At 52.0% G+C, this 15489-nt stretch overlaps 2 protein-coding genes across 2 annotated transcripts in view; one reads left to right on the top strand and one right to left on the bottom strand.

Moving 5' to 3' along the window:
* Positions 1–8162, top strand: part of Acan (aggrecan) — a 59338-nt gene extending 51176 nt beyond the window's left edge. The window contains exons 16-21 of the mRNA XM_041653420.1: positions 1093–1206; positions 4056–4214; positions 4759–4841; positions 5698–5842; positions 6684–6866; positions 7292–8162. Of these exons, the coding sequence (XP_041509354.1) occupies positions 1093–1206; positions 4056–4214; positions 4759–4841; positions 5698–5842; positions 6684–6866; positions 7292–7368 (761 nt within the window). The 3' untranslated portion in view covers positions 7369–8162. The remainder of the gene's footprint in view (positions 1–1092; positions 1207–4055; positions 4215–4758; positions 4842–5697; positions 5843–6683; positions 6867–7291) is intronic.
* Positions 8163–9792: 1630 nt separating this feature from the next.
* Hapln3 (hyaluronan and proteoglycan link protein 3) lies at positions 9793–14456 on the bottom strand. Its single transcript, XM_041649277.1, has 4 exons — positions 14333–14456; positions 11971–12339; positions 10796–11098; positions 9793–10076 (listed from the first exon to the last, which is right to left on the bottom strand). The coding sequence occupies exons 1-4, from the start codon at positions 14454–14456 to the stop codon at positions 9793–9795; spliced, it is 1080 nt and encodes a 359-aa protein (XP_041505211.1).
* Positions 14457–15489: the final 1033 nt, after the last annotated feature.

Below are 15489 nucleotides of genomic sequence, written 5' to 3'. Positions count from 1 at the left end.
AGTTCAAGGTCACCCTTCGGAACACATGTTCAAGGCCAGCTCCAAAGTTACCTTATGAAAACAACAATCCGGAGAATTTCAGTTCTCACTTTGTCTAACTGTTGATAAGTTGAGGCAAAGGTCAAGGATTTACAAATTTGAATCTTGCAAAGAATGCTTTGGAGCTGAAAGAGCAGAAGGGAAGAAGAGCAGCTGAGACAGAAGGGTCTGGGCACCTGACTAAAGTTCGGGCTGGTGATGGATCTGCATCTAGCCTCTAACTGAGCATCTAGCCAGCCACTCACTGAGCCAGCTTCCCTTGCTAGCCAGATGGGTACCCATCTAGAACTTACGACTCACTAAAAAAAGAGGCCCACCTTTGGAGGCTTTGAGCTGGAAGGAGGTCGCAGGGGAAATGTTAGGTGGGGTTTTATTCTCTAGCCCACAAGAAGGACTCTGGTTTCATTTTCATAAATACCCTTGAATCTTACTTACTGAAAACAAAGACACTATCTACAACCCTGGAAATCTAATGAGTCTCCTGCAAAAGTCCCATATGGCCATTTCCTTAGGGCTGTATACCCTTCAGACCACTTCTAGATGACTCTTTCTAGAACACGGGTTTGCTCTCCTTTCTTTATCTCACAACTATAGAGGAAGAAGCCAGGAGAAGCAAGACTTCTCACCAAGCTTTAAGAACATCACTTCCAATTTCTTTGCCTACCACTGTGTCCACAGCCAGTTCTGGCCTCCAACTCCTCAAAATATTCATGGGAGAAGGTATCGTGGAGGAGCTCCATTCTCGGCCTTAAAAAAGGCATTTGGCCACAGAAGTACCAGGTCTCTCCAACCTGAAAAACTAGTTCCAAGGCTCTAAGTTTGCCCATCAAGAATCCCAAACATCCAAAGAAAACTGTCGGGATCGTTGGTTCAGCAGTCCAAGATGGCGGCCACAGCAGCAGCAGAGGCAGCAGCAGCAGCAACAGTTCTCAGGAAATCCAGCCAGGCCCCTCCCAGCCTCTGGAGAGCTGCAGGGCTGGCCACTCATACTAAAGCCTTGGTGCTTGTGAATTGCCAGCAGAGGTCCTAATGGTGGCCCTTGGTTTCTTGCAGACATTGATGAGTGCCTCTCAAGCCCTTGTCTGAATGGAGCCACCTGCGTGGATGCCATCGACAATTTCACATGCTTATGCCTTCCCAGCTACGGAGGGGACCTGTGTGAGATCGGTAGGGCCTTCTCGGCTTCAGCTAACGTTACTAACAGCTGCACTCACTCCTCCTTCCTCACCCTCCTCTCTAACCACAGGTTCCAGGTCTGGACTGGAGCCCCCAGATCTGCCCGGAGTGCCATTCTGGGGGACACAGCTGAGAAGTCTGTCCCCCAATTTTCATCGCTTGTTCTTGCTCTTTCCCCTTTGGGAACCCGCCTCTGAAATGTTGGCTGATCTGACCGCAGGAGAGATGTACACTTTGGAAACCGGGGCTCAGGGAGCCGGGCACACACTAACCTTTTCCAGGGCTCGCGGTCTTGCTGATGTGACCACAGAGCTCAGTGCATGGGTCCCCACTAGGACAACACAGCTGATTCTGTGCATCGGTTGAAGAAAAAGGATGAGTAGGAGCAGTGGGCTCTCGCTCTACTGGTGGCCATGGATCTTCTCAGCACGTTCGTGGGCACTGTCTACCTTGCTGTGTTCTCTGTGGGACTTTCATGTCCTTTCCGTGTCCCTGGGGAACCACAACGCTGTGCTAACCGAGCTGTCTTCCTCCTCTTCTCTTGGCATGGGTGGTCTACCTGAGAGGACCATGTCGCCAGTATGCTCCAATCATGCATGAACAGGAACCGTGCATGCCATCCTCTCTCTGTCACACCGTGGCGGCTGCCCTCTGAATGCTACCCTGGCCCACACTCCCTTTCTTGCTCCCTTGTACACAGCAGAAGGCTAGTCCACAGAGCAGTCTCGTTGCAAGGCACAGGAGCTGAGTTTCCTCGCATGGGTCTTGCCAACACCTCTGCTCTGCACCAATGGGCCAGGGGTCCGAGGCAGAACCCAGCTGACCCCCAGCATTCTCACTGATGGTGCATATGGGTTCCTGCCAGCCCCTCGGGTTTCAAGCCTTCCCAACTCAGAAAAAGAGGTTTGAGGCTTCAGGATGCTGGTAGCAATGACTTGTGCAGGACTGGAAGTGTAAACACAGGCTCAGAACCCTTTTCAGTGAACTCTTGTTAGAGAAACTTCCAGAAAGTAGCAGACACTCCTGGGAAATCTCCCCTTGAGTCTGAACAGTGTGGGGAGGTAACAGGAATTGTTCATTCCTTGGCAGCATAGACCAGGGTACATGCTGATGAGGGCACTGAAGGTTTCTGTAGTAAGAGGCTGGGACCTGGGACATTCATCTTCCCTGTGGCCTCCTGCCTTCCCTCATACACCCCCAAGAAGTCAGGTGCATGGGGTCTCAGCTAGGCAGGAATAGAAAGCACAAGGATTTTCCCTCCAGGATGCCACAGAGGAGGAAGGTCTGGAACATCCACACACAACAGCTCGGGAACTCCTCTTGGAAAGGGAGACTGTTGTGACATCCTGATAGACCAGGAAAGTGGTCCCAGAGCCACCCAACTGGGCCTCAGGCCCAAGTGCCCAGCAAGGCAAGGCTCGGTTGCAGCCTGGAATGCAATGTCCCATGGGATCTTATGCCTTGTCTCTGATGTCATCACTTTGTCCCGCCTCTTTAGAAGTCTGTCTTATCCTCACAGCCTCCACTGGCGTGGTCCTCCCCAGCCAGGCCCAGCTCCCACCTTCTCTGAGCCTACCTGCCCAGTTTAGTCCTCAGGTTCTGAAGTGGCCCAGGGCCTGGTACACAGGCCCAGGGATGGTGCCTTTGTCTCAGTGCCAAGCATCCTGAGGCTTCCTTGACCTCTTTCCAGACCTTTATCTCCTCTCTTGTGGAGGGCACCGGTAGCCAGAGGGCCCTCTCCCTCCTGGCTTCTACTCCACTTCTTTCTTCTCTTGGCCTTCCATTCTCCTTCTCTTTACTTCTGAGCCTTGCCAAGCACTCCTTAGCCCAAGGAAGACTCTGTCCCCTCAGGGAAATTCCCTGCCTTTCCTAGACCAGTCAAACCATTGACGCCACCTGGTTGGGAAGCCACCACACATCCTGAGATATCTGTGGCAACTCCCTGGACCCCAGGGTCCTCCCGTCCACACAGAGGCTCTAGGCAGAGAAATGCAAAAGGAAAAATGTAAGCTTCCCTCTGTCCAGAGCTCCATTGACGGTTGTTTAGTTACTGGCTCTCACAGAGGAGAGGGAGTCCTGGCTGGAGGCTTCTTTCCAGCCCTGAGGTACAAACCCTTCCATTCCACCAGGGCCAAGCTACCCTCATCCCCATGCTGCCACCAAAGGCAGTTAGCTCACAATCCCTCCTCCCAGGCTTGATGAGCTGGTTCCAACATGTCTGTGCCCCCCTCCCCCATCCCTGAAGACAATTCCAAAACTTCAAACTAGGCCCCCCTCTAGCACACAGCACCTGCTTCTCCTTTCTTGGCTGTCACTAAAATGTGAGACAAAAATATAAGACAGGGCCCCTGGGTCACAGAACAACCTCTAGTTGGCATGTAGCTCTTTAAGAGGAAGACATGGTGTGTTCTGCTAGAGCCAGCTCAGGGACCTGGGGCAGAAACACTTGTCTAGCATGCAGAAGGCCCTGGCTTCATCCCAGCAATGCATACGATAATTAGAATTAAAGTAATAATAACAACAATGGTAGCCAGCTCAGACCCAAAGGTTAGGGCCCAAAGCTCACTCTTCTTTGGACTCCCAAGAGACTTATTCCTGGGGTCAGGGTGCTACATCAGGGAAAGACAAGATCTCTTTCCAGGTGACATGTCTGTGGAGGCTTCCAAGAGTCAGATGTTACTGGCGTCCTACCCGAGCCTCTGTCTCGCTGGGCCTGTTGCCCCCCTCCAGGGCACAGCCTTTCAGCTGGACTGAACACAGAAGTCCCTGCCACAAGACCAGCAGTGAGCACATACCCCTCTGGCCTTGCCCCCTCTTCACGTCCCTGACCTGTGTTACAGACCAGGAACAGTGCGAGGAGGGATGGACCAAGTTCCAGGGCCACTGTTACCGCCACTTCCCTGACCGTGAGACCTGGGTGGATGCCGAGAGACGGTGTCGAGAGCAGCAGTCCCATCTGAGCAGCATCGTCACGCCGGAGGAACAGGAGTTTGTCAACAGTGAGTGTGGCAGGGGCTAAGGGAAGCAGCGGCAAGAGCAGAGGGCCTTCTGGGTCAGAAATGAGCAGACTGGGGATTGAGGTTGTAGATCGGTGGACAGTGCTTGCCTTGCATGTACAAGGTCCAGCGCTGCAGGAAAGGAGGGGGAAAAAGGAGGGAGGGACATAGGAAAGGGGGTGCAGATTGGATGCATTGCAGGGCAGGGAGCTGAAAGAAGAGGGTCAAATGCTCCCACAGTTCCCTCGGAGAAGGTACAGATCACTGGAAACAGCAGCCCCAGCTGACCCAGGACAGATCCTGCCAGACAAAGATAGCCCAGGCTAACCCTGTAGCTATCACCTGCCCTTGCCAGCCTGAGGAGGTGTCCGAACGTATACCACACACAGGCATGTCCTGAGACCCTGGCAATGTCCTCAGAAGCCAGTGGCAGGCGCCTAGGAGCCACTTGCTTCCTTCTGCCACACTCTTTCCTTTCTGTGAGTTCCAGTCCCCAGACCTCCCAGGGCATCCAACATCAGATGCGAACCTATCTTCCCTTTTCCAGAAAATGCTCAAGACTACCAGTGGATAGGTCTGAATGACAGGACCATCGAAGGGGACTTCCGCTGGTCTGATGGACACTCCCTGGTGAGTTGCCAGAGAATATGAAGTGGGATAAAGACCCCCCAGAACAGCCTGCATTCAAGTCTCCTGCAAACTCACTGAGTATGGGCCTGGCAGTAGGGAACTCTGTAGGAAGGGATTGTATCTCTTTTCTCTCTAACTCTGGAGAGCAGCCTGGGGCTGGGTGGACTCGGTGAGGGAAGTCATGCATGTGAGAAGGAGCCATAAGGAAATGAAAAAAAAAAAAAGAATCAACAGCAAGCCACCATGAAGGGTAGGTGACATTTAAGAGTTTCCTAGTAGAAAAAAGACAAGATTTCCTGGGTATATTGGGAGCATTAGGAACCTTGGTAGAGGATTGAAGGGGATGGGAGAGGCAGGGAGAGGAGCAGAGAAAATTGTAGATCTCAATTTTTAAAAAATCAATAAAAGAATAAATAAAAAAGAAAAACAGAAAGTTTCCTTATGTGCAAAGGTCTAGTGTCTACTCAAGGCATAAAATACAGAGATCAAATGGACAGATGGGCAGTCAGCTACAGGTCAGTGAAGAGGGTCTTGAAAAGGGTCTTACAGGTCAGAAATGAACAGACTGAGGATTGCCCACCAGGAAAGCCTGGATCATTGGGGGTTATGAGCTCCTAGAAGGATCAGAGTCAAGCAATGTAACCAGTTCCCTAACCTGGGACCCATAGCATCTAAGATGATCCTGATCAGATAATCAGATAGATTCCCAGCACCCTTTGCTGCTGCCTTACAACCAAGATGTTGGGTGAAAGAAAAAGAGGAATAGGGGAGGGAACTGATCAGGAAGGAAGTGGGGGTCAAGCTGAGCCACACTGCTTCTGTCTGCCCCTTACTGTTTTGCCTCTCCCGCCCACAGCAATTTGAGAAGTGGCGTCCCAACCAGCCTGACAACTTCTTTGCCACTGGAGAGGACTGTGTTGTGATGATCTGGCATGAGAAGGGCGAATGGAACGATGTCCCCTGCAATTACCAGCTGCCCTTCACATGTAAAAAGGGCACCGGTAAGAAGGGATTGGGAGGTCTCCAGAGGGCAATAAGCCCTTCAGCTGCAAGGGAGCCCCTTGCCTTGTGACCTGGGGGCAGTTCTCTTGTCTCCTGACTGCCGGAGGCTAACAGAGCATCCCCAAGAAGCTTGTGGGTGCTGATGCGAGGGCCTCTCTCGGCACCAGCATCACAGAGCCAATGGCAAGAACAGGTTGACTCCTGGAAACCTTTCACAGAGACAAAGAGAGGGTGACAGGGGCTAGAGGATAGGATCCTCAACTCCATGCATACCACAGTCCCTCCGATGTCAGCGACAGAAAGTCATCCATAACCGCCCCTGGGTGGACTATCCATTCTTTGGGGCTCCAAAATATGCTAGTCACAGAATCAGAGTTGCTAGGCCTGGAGTCTTCAACTTTAAGGCGCGTGGGTACCACAATGCTTAAAGGGGCCCAGCTTCCTGCTCCTACCCATGGCCTGTGTCCCCAGAACTCCTTTGGGCCCCACTTTCTGGCTTTGTACATTTTCATAAAGAAGTGAGAGATGTCTCACCTGAAGGTCTCTTTCCCCACCTTAATCCCTCCTTTTTATCCTCTCATCATTGTTCAAAGCAACCTTTCTATTCCCTTTCTGCCTCCCAGTGCCACACAGGAATGTTAGAACTGAATGCCTGCATCTCCCCGCCACCCCCCCTGCTCCCTACCCCACCACACCCAGTAGTCCATGCTCAGCACTAGGAAGAACAGTCTGATCCCTTCCTCATCATGCCTTGGGCTCTGGGCTAACCTTGTCTCTACCTACATGGGCTGTCACAGACGACCTCATGAGACCCCTTCCTAAAAGGCATTTGTCCCTCAGTGGCCTGTGGAGACCCCCCAGTGGTGGAGAACGCCAGGACCCTCGGGCAGAAGAAGGACCGGTATGAGATCAGCTCGCTGGTGCGGTACCAGTGTACAGAGGGCTTTGTCCAGCGTCATGTGCCCACCATCCGGTGCCAGCCCAGTGGGCACTGGGAAGAACCTCGAATCACCTGCACAGACCGTGAGCATTGTCCCCCTTGTCCCTCACCTGGCCCAGAGTCAGACTCCACCAACAGGGCCTTCTCCCTTTCCCCAGAGCATAGTGGTAGCTGGTACTCTCCTGGAGACTCTGTGCCATGCTAGGTGGGGTTAAGCCAGGCAGAGAAGGTATTGGGGGTCTACTCCATTAAAAAAAAATCAGTCCCTTCCACAGGGAAGGTCCTTGTTCCCTGGAAGGAGGTAAGAAACCTGTGGCCGTTTCCTGAGCCTAAGGAAGGTGGATAAAAAATCCAACCCAGGGGAACAGGATGGGGCAGCTTTGGGGTACATTTCTAAGCTCACCATCCACAGGGCGGGCACCTGCAGACGGGGGAGACTAGGAGAGTCTGAGCTCGGCCCTGCTTCTTCCCCGCTCACTGTTAATTCTCCACCTCCCCTTGACTGCAGCCACCACCTACAAGCGCAGGCTACAGAAGCGGAGCTTGAGACCCACACAGAGGAGCCGCCCCAGCAGGGCCCACTGAGAAGAGCTTCCAGGATGTGTCCCCAGGATGCTGAGCCCAGCGGCCATCCAGGCTGACCATGCATCCCAGCCAGATGGTGTCTTCTTCTTGTCGCTTTTTGTCATTAAAGAAGGAAAAATAAAAATACCCCACATTGTGTGTGCCCCGACTCCCCACATCACCCAAGCTACATCTAATTTGTTCTCTCCTCACACCCCCCCCCCAAAAAAATGCCAAAGCAAATTTACTGTAACCCATGGACTGAGTTTAGAGACATTTCTTTGATCTCCCACCGTGCCTTTCCAGGGACCAGTGCAGGGACAGGGTGAGAAGGGATGGGGTTAAATTAAATAAAGAAGGTTATTTTTTTGTTTCCTGACTTTACCCAAGAGAAGTGCAATGGTTGGTTATTTCACCTCCAGGAGAAGCTAGGGAGGCAGGAGGAGAAGCTGGAAGGAGACAGGGCAGGGGCAGGGGGAGTATGGTGGCCTCAGAGCATAAAGGACTCACAAGAGACAGACTACAGCTTAACGCGTTGGACAAAAGGAACCGAGGTCTGTGCCATCGATGAGGAAAGGAGCCTAGGCAGGGGACAGGCTGGCCAAGGGGAAATGAGGTGGCCTTCCCTCTAGAGTCCCTCTTCTACTGACCACCCTAGCAGGTGTCATTCCTCGGCTGGACTAGGTAGGGGCACTTCCTTCCCAGGGGTGCTCCACCGTCCCCTTCCCTCTCCCTACCCCGGGACGGTGCAGGCACCAGTGTTCCGTGCACCTATTTATATTTTTTGAAAACTAAAGATTATGATAATTATAATAATAAAGACATTGGAAGAGATCTATTTCCTTTCTTTTCCGTTTTTAAGAGTTCATTTTATTTCGTAGTTAAGCAGAAGGTGACCGGGATCTGGAACCTCCGCGGGGTCCGTGCTCTGATCCCAAATGGCCCCACCGTGGCATGAGTTCTGGGTGTTCAGTCACTTCTGTTCACCTCATTCTGACCGGAGTGACACTATGTTGGATGGGCCCTCTGCGCCGTGTGTGTGCGTGCCTGTGTGAACACATGTGACCTGTTTGTGTATGGATGCCTGAGTGTACCTGCCCACCTGTGCCATACAGTGGTTTGGAGGGCAGGTTTGCAAGGGGGCACACTGGGAACGTAAGAGATGGTATATGCTGGAACACTCGGGGCTGAGACAGGAGTACTGAAAGTCCAAGGCCAGCCTGGGATCCTGTCCCCAAACAACACAAAAGAATAATTCGAGACACTTGGTGGCATAGCCTGTAATCGCAGCTACTTGAGGGGCAGAGACAGCCTGAGTAAGTTGGTGAGACCCTGACTCACAGTAAAGGGTAAAAGAGGGCTGAGGATGTAGCTCAGTGGGAAAGCACTTGACTAGCAGAAGCAAGGCCCTGGGTTCAACCTTCATTACCAAAATGGGATGATATATCCCCTGGAGGGCTGTGCTAACACACCCCGAGTTTCTGACCCTCTTGCTGGAGTGAGACTGAGGAACCTGGATTTCTAACAAATTCCCAGACTGCTCGTCTGGTGTGAGGGTGTACATCTGTGGCCCCAGCACCAGGAAGGCCATCCTCAACTATACAGAGAGATCAAAACCAAACCAGCACACAGGGGCAGCCCAGGGGAAGACAGAGGACAGAAGTGGACCCCCCCCCCCACACACACACCCTAGGCTGGGATCTAGCCCCCGAGACTGAAGGAGACAAAGGGTCAGACATGGAGGTCGGCTGGAAGGAGGAAGTGAATCATAGCACCATTTATTAGCCAAAGAAGGTACACACACCCAGAGAGTCACACCCAATGGGGGCATGGAAAGGGTACTCTGACTCTGGAACCAGGAGAAGAGGGAAGTTGTCCCTTCCCTAAGCCCTCACCCACAAGTCTAAGGAGCCTGTGCAGAAATTAAAAGAATCAGCACTTAGCTTCTTCCTTCTCTAAGCCAAGGAAAGGGGGCTAGTTGCAGCCACTGCTCATTCTGGGCACCAGTTTCCTCGGGTTAGGTATGCCAGCTGTACCAGAACGTGGCAGAGCCTTTTAAAGGTCAGTGGACCTCAAATGTCCCAGAAAGGGATGCCAAGAAAATTGAGAGTTGGATCTGAAAAAAAAAAATCTTTAAAAAAAAAAATGTCTAAATTGCCAAGTGGTGGTAGCACACACCTTTAATCCCAGCACTTGGGAGGCAGAGGCAGGCAGATCTCAGTGAGTTTGAGGCCAGCCTGGCCTACAAAGTGAGTTCCAGGACAGCTAGGACTGTTACACAGAGAAACCCTGTCTCGAGAAGCAAAACAAAACAATATGTTTAAGTTGGAAAATATAAAAATAATACGAGCAATGCCCCAACTCCCAAAAGGCAAGGTGGACCCTTGTGTCAGGAAGTCGGGGGGGGGGGGGGGGGGCGGGATGAACGCACAGCTGGCCACTCTGCTAACGCTGGCGGTAACAGTAGACACCATAGCGGGCATGTGGGTCTGGGAAGCCGAATGTCCGTACTCCTGGCTCGGGGGGCCCACAGTTGGGGCGTGGGTGAACTATGGGGTAGCGGGCACTTCCATCCGCCAGCCAGCCAGCATCACAGCGATCCAGGCCACGGAACTTCCAAGCAGCAAAGAGCTGGCCCACTGTAGCGATCTGTGTGCCGTCTTCCAGGCAGGCCTCCCTGGCCTCCTGCAGTGTTAACTTCTCAGGGTGCTCCAGGTAGTACACCCACCCTGTGGGAAAGCGAGGCGCTTGAGTGCTATTCAGCAGAGGAGGCGGCAGTGCCTGCCACAGGCAGGGAGGAATTGCTCTATGAGGGTCTTTATTGGACACTTTGGGGAGGGGCACCTTTCTGGTCCTCATCCCGTCATTTCTGTACTCCCCAGCTGCATTCTGAGTGGGCACCTACCTAGACTGGACTAGCCGCTTACCCTATGAGCATCTATACATGCCAGCAGACACTTTTAAGTAGCTGAGGATGACCTTCAACTTGAACTTCTGATCCTCCTGCCTCCCCCTCCCAAGTGCTGAGATTACACTACAATGCCCAGCTCAAGAGGTGCTGGGGATGGAAGCCATGCCTTGTCCACTAGGCAAGAACTCTACAACCGAGCTGCATCCCAGCCCTGCTGGACACGTCTAAGTATTTCTGATATGGTAACACATTTCTGTTTTCATTTATCTGTCAATGAATCATAAGCCTGGTGTTTAGGGAAAGACATGGTTTGTCTGTGCTGATCCGAGGCGCAGTACATGATAGACACTCAGAAGATGTCTGATAAATGAATAACCAGAGGCAGCCATGAAGCAAGAGCAAAGTGATAAGAACTGGTAAGGACATTGCCTCCAGAACTGCCAATGTTTCAGACCTAGGGCCAAGAGGCAGGCAGAGAAGGGCAGAGGGTTCTGGAAGCATCAAATGGGCGGGTCTGTGCCGGGCCATCCCACTCACCCTTGAGGGCAGCAGCGAAGCAGAACACATCATAGCGGTGCAGGCGGCGGTGACGCTGGCCATAGCTGCGAACACCCGGCGCCAAGCCGAGGCCTCCGCAAGGCTGCCGGGGCAGCACTATAGGGTACTGGACAGAGGCGTCCTGCAGCCAGCCGGCATTGCACCAGTCCAGGCCCTCCTCCCAGGCACGGAAGAGCTGCTCAGAGGAAGCCACCACAGCGTCCTGCTCCCGGCAGGCCTGTTGGGCCTCGTGGAAGTTGAGCTGGTAGTGCCCTTCGGGAGACTGGTAGGGAAAAACCACGCCTAGAAAGGAAGGAAGGGCTCAGAGGGGTCAGAAGAAGGAGGCCCAAGCTCCCCACTCCAGTGATGAACAGTGCTGTGGAAGTGTCAGCTGAATAAACCCTTTCCTCCCCAACTCATTTTTTGGTCAAGGTGCTCCATTGCAGCAATAGAAACCCCAAGATAAGGACAGAGTGTTGTTGTGTAACCCAAGCTGGCCACAAACTTGCAATCCTCCTGCTTCAACTTGAAGCACTGAGATCCAAAACACACGGATGCGGCTGCACACCTTCTGTCCAAGTACTAAGTACTAAGTACCAAGCCAGACTTCTTAATGCAGAAATTTCTTATCCCCTGGGTTCTTATCCCCAACACACACACACACACACAAATTTCATACTTAAATATAAAAACCTAACAGCAATAAGCCTGCATTCTGAATTGGCATCCTAACTAGTCTGAATTAAATGGCTCCTTTACAAAGGATGGGGTTCAGCAGTGTGCCCCAGGCTCTACCAGTCCCTACTGTCATCCACTGGCCCTGCTTTATTCCTCTGTCTTGCTGACTAACCCTGCAAGAACCTCGGTTCTGGCTCCCATTTCCCTCTTTCCGAACAGGACTGAATGGGAAGGAACAGGTGTCAGTGGCTTCTGGAAGTTGCTCCCTGGGTTCGAACACCGTGTCTGCACCTATCAGCGATAGATCTAACCTTACATAAGGTAATTGATCTCTCTTAGTTCCCTCATCTGGAAAACAAGAGCCATGATACTATCATTTCCTTTTAGGGTTGTTTTGAGACTTAGACGTGCTTACCTGCGTAGAGTATAAAGGTCTATGCCTTCTCTGGGTCCTCTCCCCCTCCCTCGGGTCCCAGTGGCATCTGTCAGGGCCTCACCCCGAAGCTCCAGCTCTACCAGGCCACTCTGGTCCTCCAGCCCATCAGTGACCTCGCAGCGGTAGCGCCCAGAGTCCTCCAACCGCAGGTCCCTGAGCTCCAGCGAGACTTCCTGCTGTGTGTCCTGCCGCAGCTGTACTCGCCCTTGGTAGTCCCCGAAGGAGCGGTGCCTCGGCCCGATAGCCACCAGCACATCCTGCTCCGGGGACCCGTTCTCTGACGACCTCCACCACTTCACACGCACATGTCTCGGGGACGCCAGGGCCGGCTCATAGTGGTAGTGGCAGGGCAGGGTCACAGTGGCTCCCCGGTGACTGAACAGGGACTCCTCAGTTGTCTCCACCACCAGCTTTACTCCATTGAAAAGGCCTGGGGGAAGGTGGGTCACAGATGCGACAATGGTCTCGCAAGGACCACCCATTCCCTCATCCCAAGACCCTCCAGACTTGCCTGTTGCAAAAAGAGCCCCTCTGCCCCACCCCTCCAAGTACCTGCTGCTCTTCTATTCCACATACCCACTAAACAGATCTTGTACCTACTTCCACTGAGTTGTGTGTGACCTGAGACCAGCATGGGCTACATGCGGTGAAACTCTCTCAAAAAAAGGAGAGAGGTACCCTCAGTTCCTTGAATTTGTGCTGGCCTTGCCATCTGTGTGCTGCTTGGTGAGAGGTGGAAATGATTGTCCCACTACGTGTCACTATATGGCCCGTTCTAAGGCTCACACAAAAGCGCCGAGCCACAGGGCTCAATTAATGGGTGTATCGTTAAGCAGCCATGTTTGGGGCAGTTTTTTCTGCACCAAAAGCAAATTGACGAGTGTTGGGACCATTTGGAGTCCTGGCCTCCAGCTGTTCTTCCCTGCTAGAGATCTTTACTTTCCTTCTGATTTGAGTTACTGAAAGCTGTGTCAAAGTTGTTTACCAGCTCTGCTTCATGAGCACGGGTTGCCTTGCCTTGAGAATCAGAGGATGAGGTTTTCACCTGTTGGCCCACCTGACTGTGTTGGGTATATAAGCCTCTGTGGTGTTATTGAATATAGGGCTTCTTACCAGTGACTAGGGGTCCATGTTCTTGTCTCTCTGACTCTGTCTGTGTGTGTCTTTGTGTGTTTCAACCTCCAGCCCCTCGCTCAAAGCTCGCAAACTGTATGGTAGTGCGCAGAGCACAGACAGGCGGTGTGTGCTGGCTGCAACAAGCTAAGCATGGTGGCTCCTGCCTGTGATCACAGCTCTTGGGAGGGGGAGGCCGGAGAGTCAAGACCTCAAGGCTTTCTTCAGCTACACAGAAACTTGGAGACCAGCATAGGATGCTTGGGGCGTGGCTCAGTTAGAAGAGTGTTTGTTTAACACGCACAAGCCCTGGGTTTAGTCCCCAACTGTGCATCAAAACAGTTGTAAAAGTGTACCTGTAATCCTAGCACTCCAGGGACAGGGTCAATTGGATCAAAAGTTCATGGCCATCCCTAGCTATATATCAAGTTTGATGGCAGCAAAGGCTGCTTGAAGCCATCTCAAAAAAAGAAAGAAATGGAAGGAAGAAAAAAAGAAAAAGGATGCAAACAACCCTAAAGAAATTGATTTTGGCCGGGTTGTGGTGGCACACACCTTTAATCCTAGCACTCAGGAGGCAGAGGCAGGCGGATCTCTGTGAGTTCGAGGCCAGCCTGGTCTACAAGAACTAGTTCCAAAAAAAAAAAAAAAACTAGTTCCAAAGCTACAGAGAAACCCTGTCTCGAAACACCAAAAAAAAAAAAAAAAAAGAAAAAAGAAAAATTGATTTTGAACACTAGCTGCTATGATAGCCAACAAGAAGTTTGCCTCAAGTGTTCCTACGTCCCCTTCATTCCACTGTGGCCTCCAAAGAGCACAGCACACCCTCTTTTTCACAGTCTGGGCCAACTGTCGACCAGGGCTCCTCCAAAAGACCCAGCTATCCCAACCAAGGCAGGAGACGGTCAGAGCTCCCTAATCAACAGAACTAGACTGACAAGATGGAGCTCACTGCAGGAAACCGGTGACTGCAATCTCAAAGTCCCCTGCCTGAGGTCACCCAGCACGAAAGAGGTACAACTGATATTCAGGCTCACATCTCTGGGATTCCAAAGTCTCTTCTGCAGGGATCCCAGGGGTAGTGGCACTTGGGCTGGATCTTAAAGACCTAGCTCTATTCTAGGAATGAGGGCCAGCCCAAGAGAACTTGGTCCCATGTCTATGGTATCAGCAAACTCAGGGTGTTTAAATCATGTCCTCTCATCTTAGAAGCAAGGCCAATCTACCCTTGGAGGCCCAGACTGGGAAGATCCTCCTGTCTGTATCCCAGCCTGAAACCTGTATATGACAGCAGGAGCAAGGAGACAGACCTTCCCCGTAGCCATCGCTCAGGGTCCTGCCATGCGGGCCATGGGAATAGTAGAAGCCATTGTAGAATGGCAGTCCTGAGACGCAGGAAAGTGACAGCAGCAAGGCAAGGGACAGCAGGCCCATCTTGGCCAGGATGGTGGCAGCGCCTAGGTGTCTTGGATGAGGTTTAGCCCACGGGCAACTGCAGAGAGAAAGAAAACAAGCCAATTACAGAAGCCCACGACAGGGGTCTGGAGCTCCTCCATTGGCACCCTCTAACACACTCGCTCAACCAGCGCATCTCAGAACAGCTCCTTGGGCCAGGGGCAGGCGGCAAGAACACGCTAGAGGAGGTGTCCCCTCCGTAGGGGAGAAATGCATCCACGGGCAACAGGCACTGAGAACTCCCAAGCAGTTTGAGTTTCAAAGGCTGTAAACAGAGGAGACCAGAATAGAGCATTCCAGGGTGGGTTTCGTAGTTAGTAAAAGTAAGTCTGGACCACCATGGAACTTGTTTCAACACACAAGTGTCTGTGTGGGGAGGACAGTGACAATGTGGCATTTTTGTGTGTGTGTGTGTTTCGAGACAGGGTTTCTCTGTGGCTTTGGAGCCTGTCCTGGAACTAGCTCTGTAGACCAGGCTGGTCTCGAACTCAGAGATCCACCTGCCTCTGTCTCCCGAGTGCTGGGATTAAAGGTGTGCGCCACCACCGCCCGGCTGTGGCATTTATTTTTAAGATGAAAGCAAGGTCAAAAAGCGTTTGAGGAGTAAGATGGCTCAGTGGTAAAGATGCTGCCTGCACAACTTGAGTTCAACCGCTGGAAAAGAACCAACTCCATAATGTTGTCTAGCCTTAATGTGTGCACTGTGGTGTGTGTATGTACACACACACACATTTATAAATATCCTTTTACAAAGTGAGTTTTGCCGGACGGTGGTGGTGCACGCCTTTAATCCTATCACTTGGGAGGCAGAGGCAGGTGGATCTCTGAGTTCGAGGCCAGCCTGGTCTACAGAGCTAGTTCCAGGACAGGCTCCAAAGCTACAGAGAAAAAGACGAAAAAATAAACTAAAAGTGATTTTTTTTTTGGGTGGGGTGGGGTGTTATTTTAAAGAGAGTTTCATGTAGTAAGCTCGCCACAGAGAATGGTCTTGAACTCTTGATCTAACTGCTTC

This window comes from Microtus oregoni, unplaced genomic scaffold, assembly GCF_018167655.1.
Source record: "Microtus oregoni isolate MIOR12 unplaced genomic scaffold, Mior012 000000F_ref0000247, whole genome shotgun sequence".
Lineage (NCBI taxonomy): Eukaryota > Metazoa > Chordata > Mammalia > Rodentia > Cricetidae > Microtus > Microtus oregoni.
The sequence above is the reverse complement of the archived record's forward strand: the minus strand, read 5'-3'. Positions and strand labels throughout refer to the sequence as shown.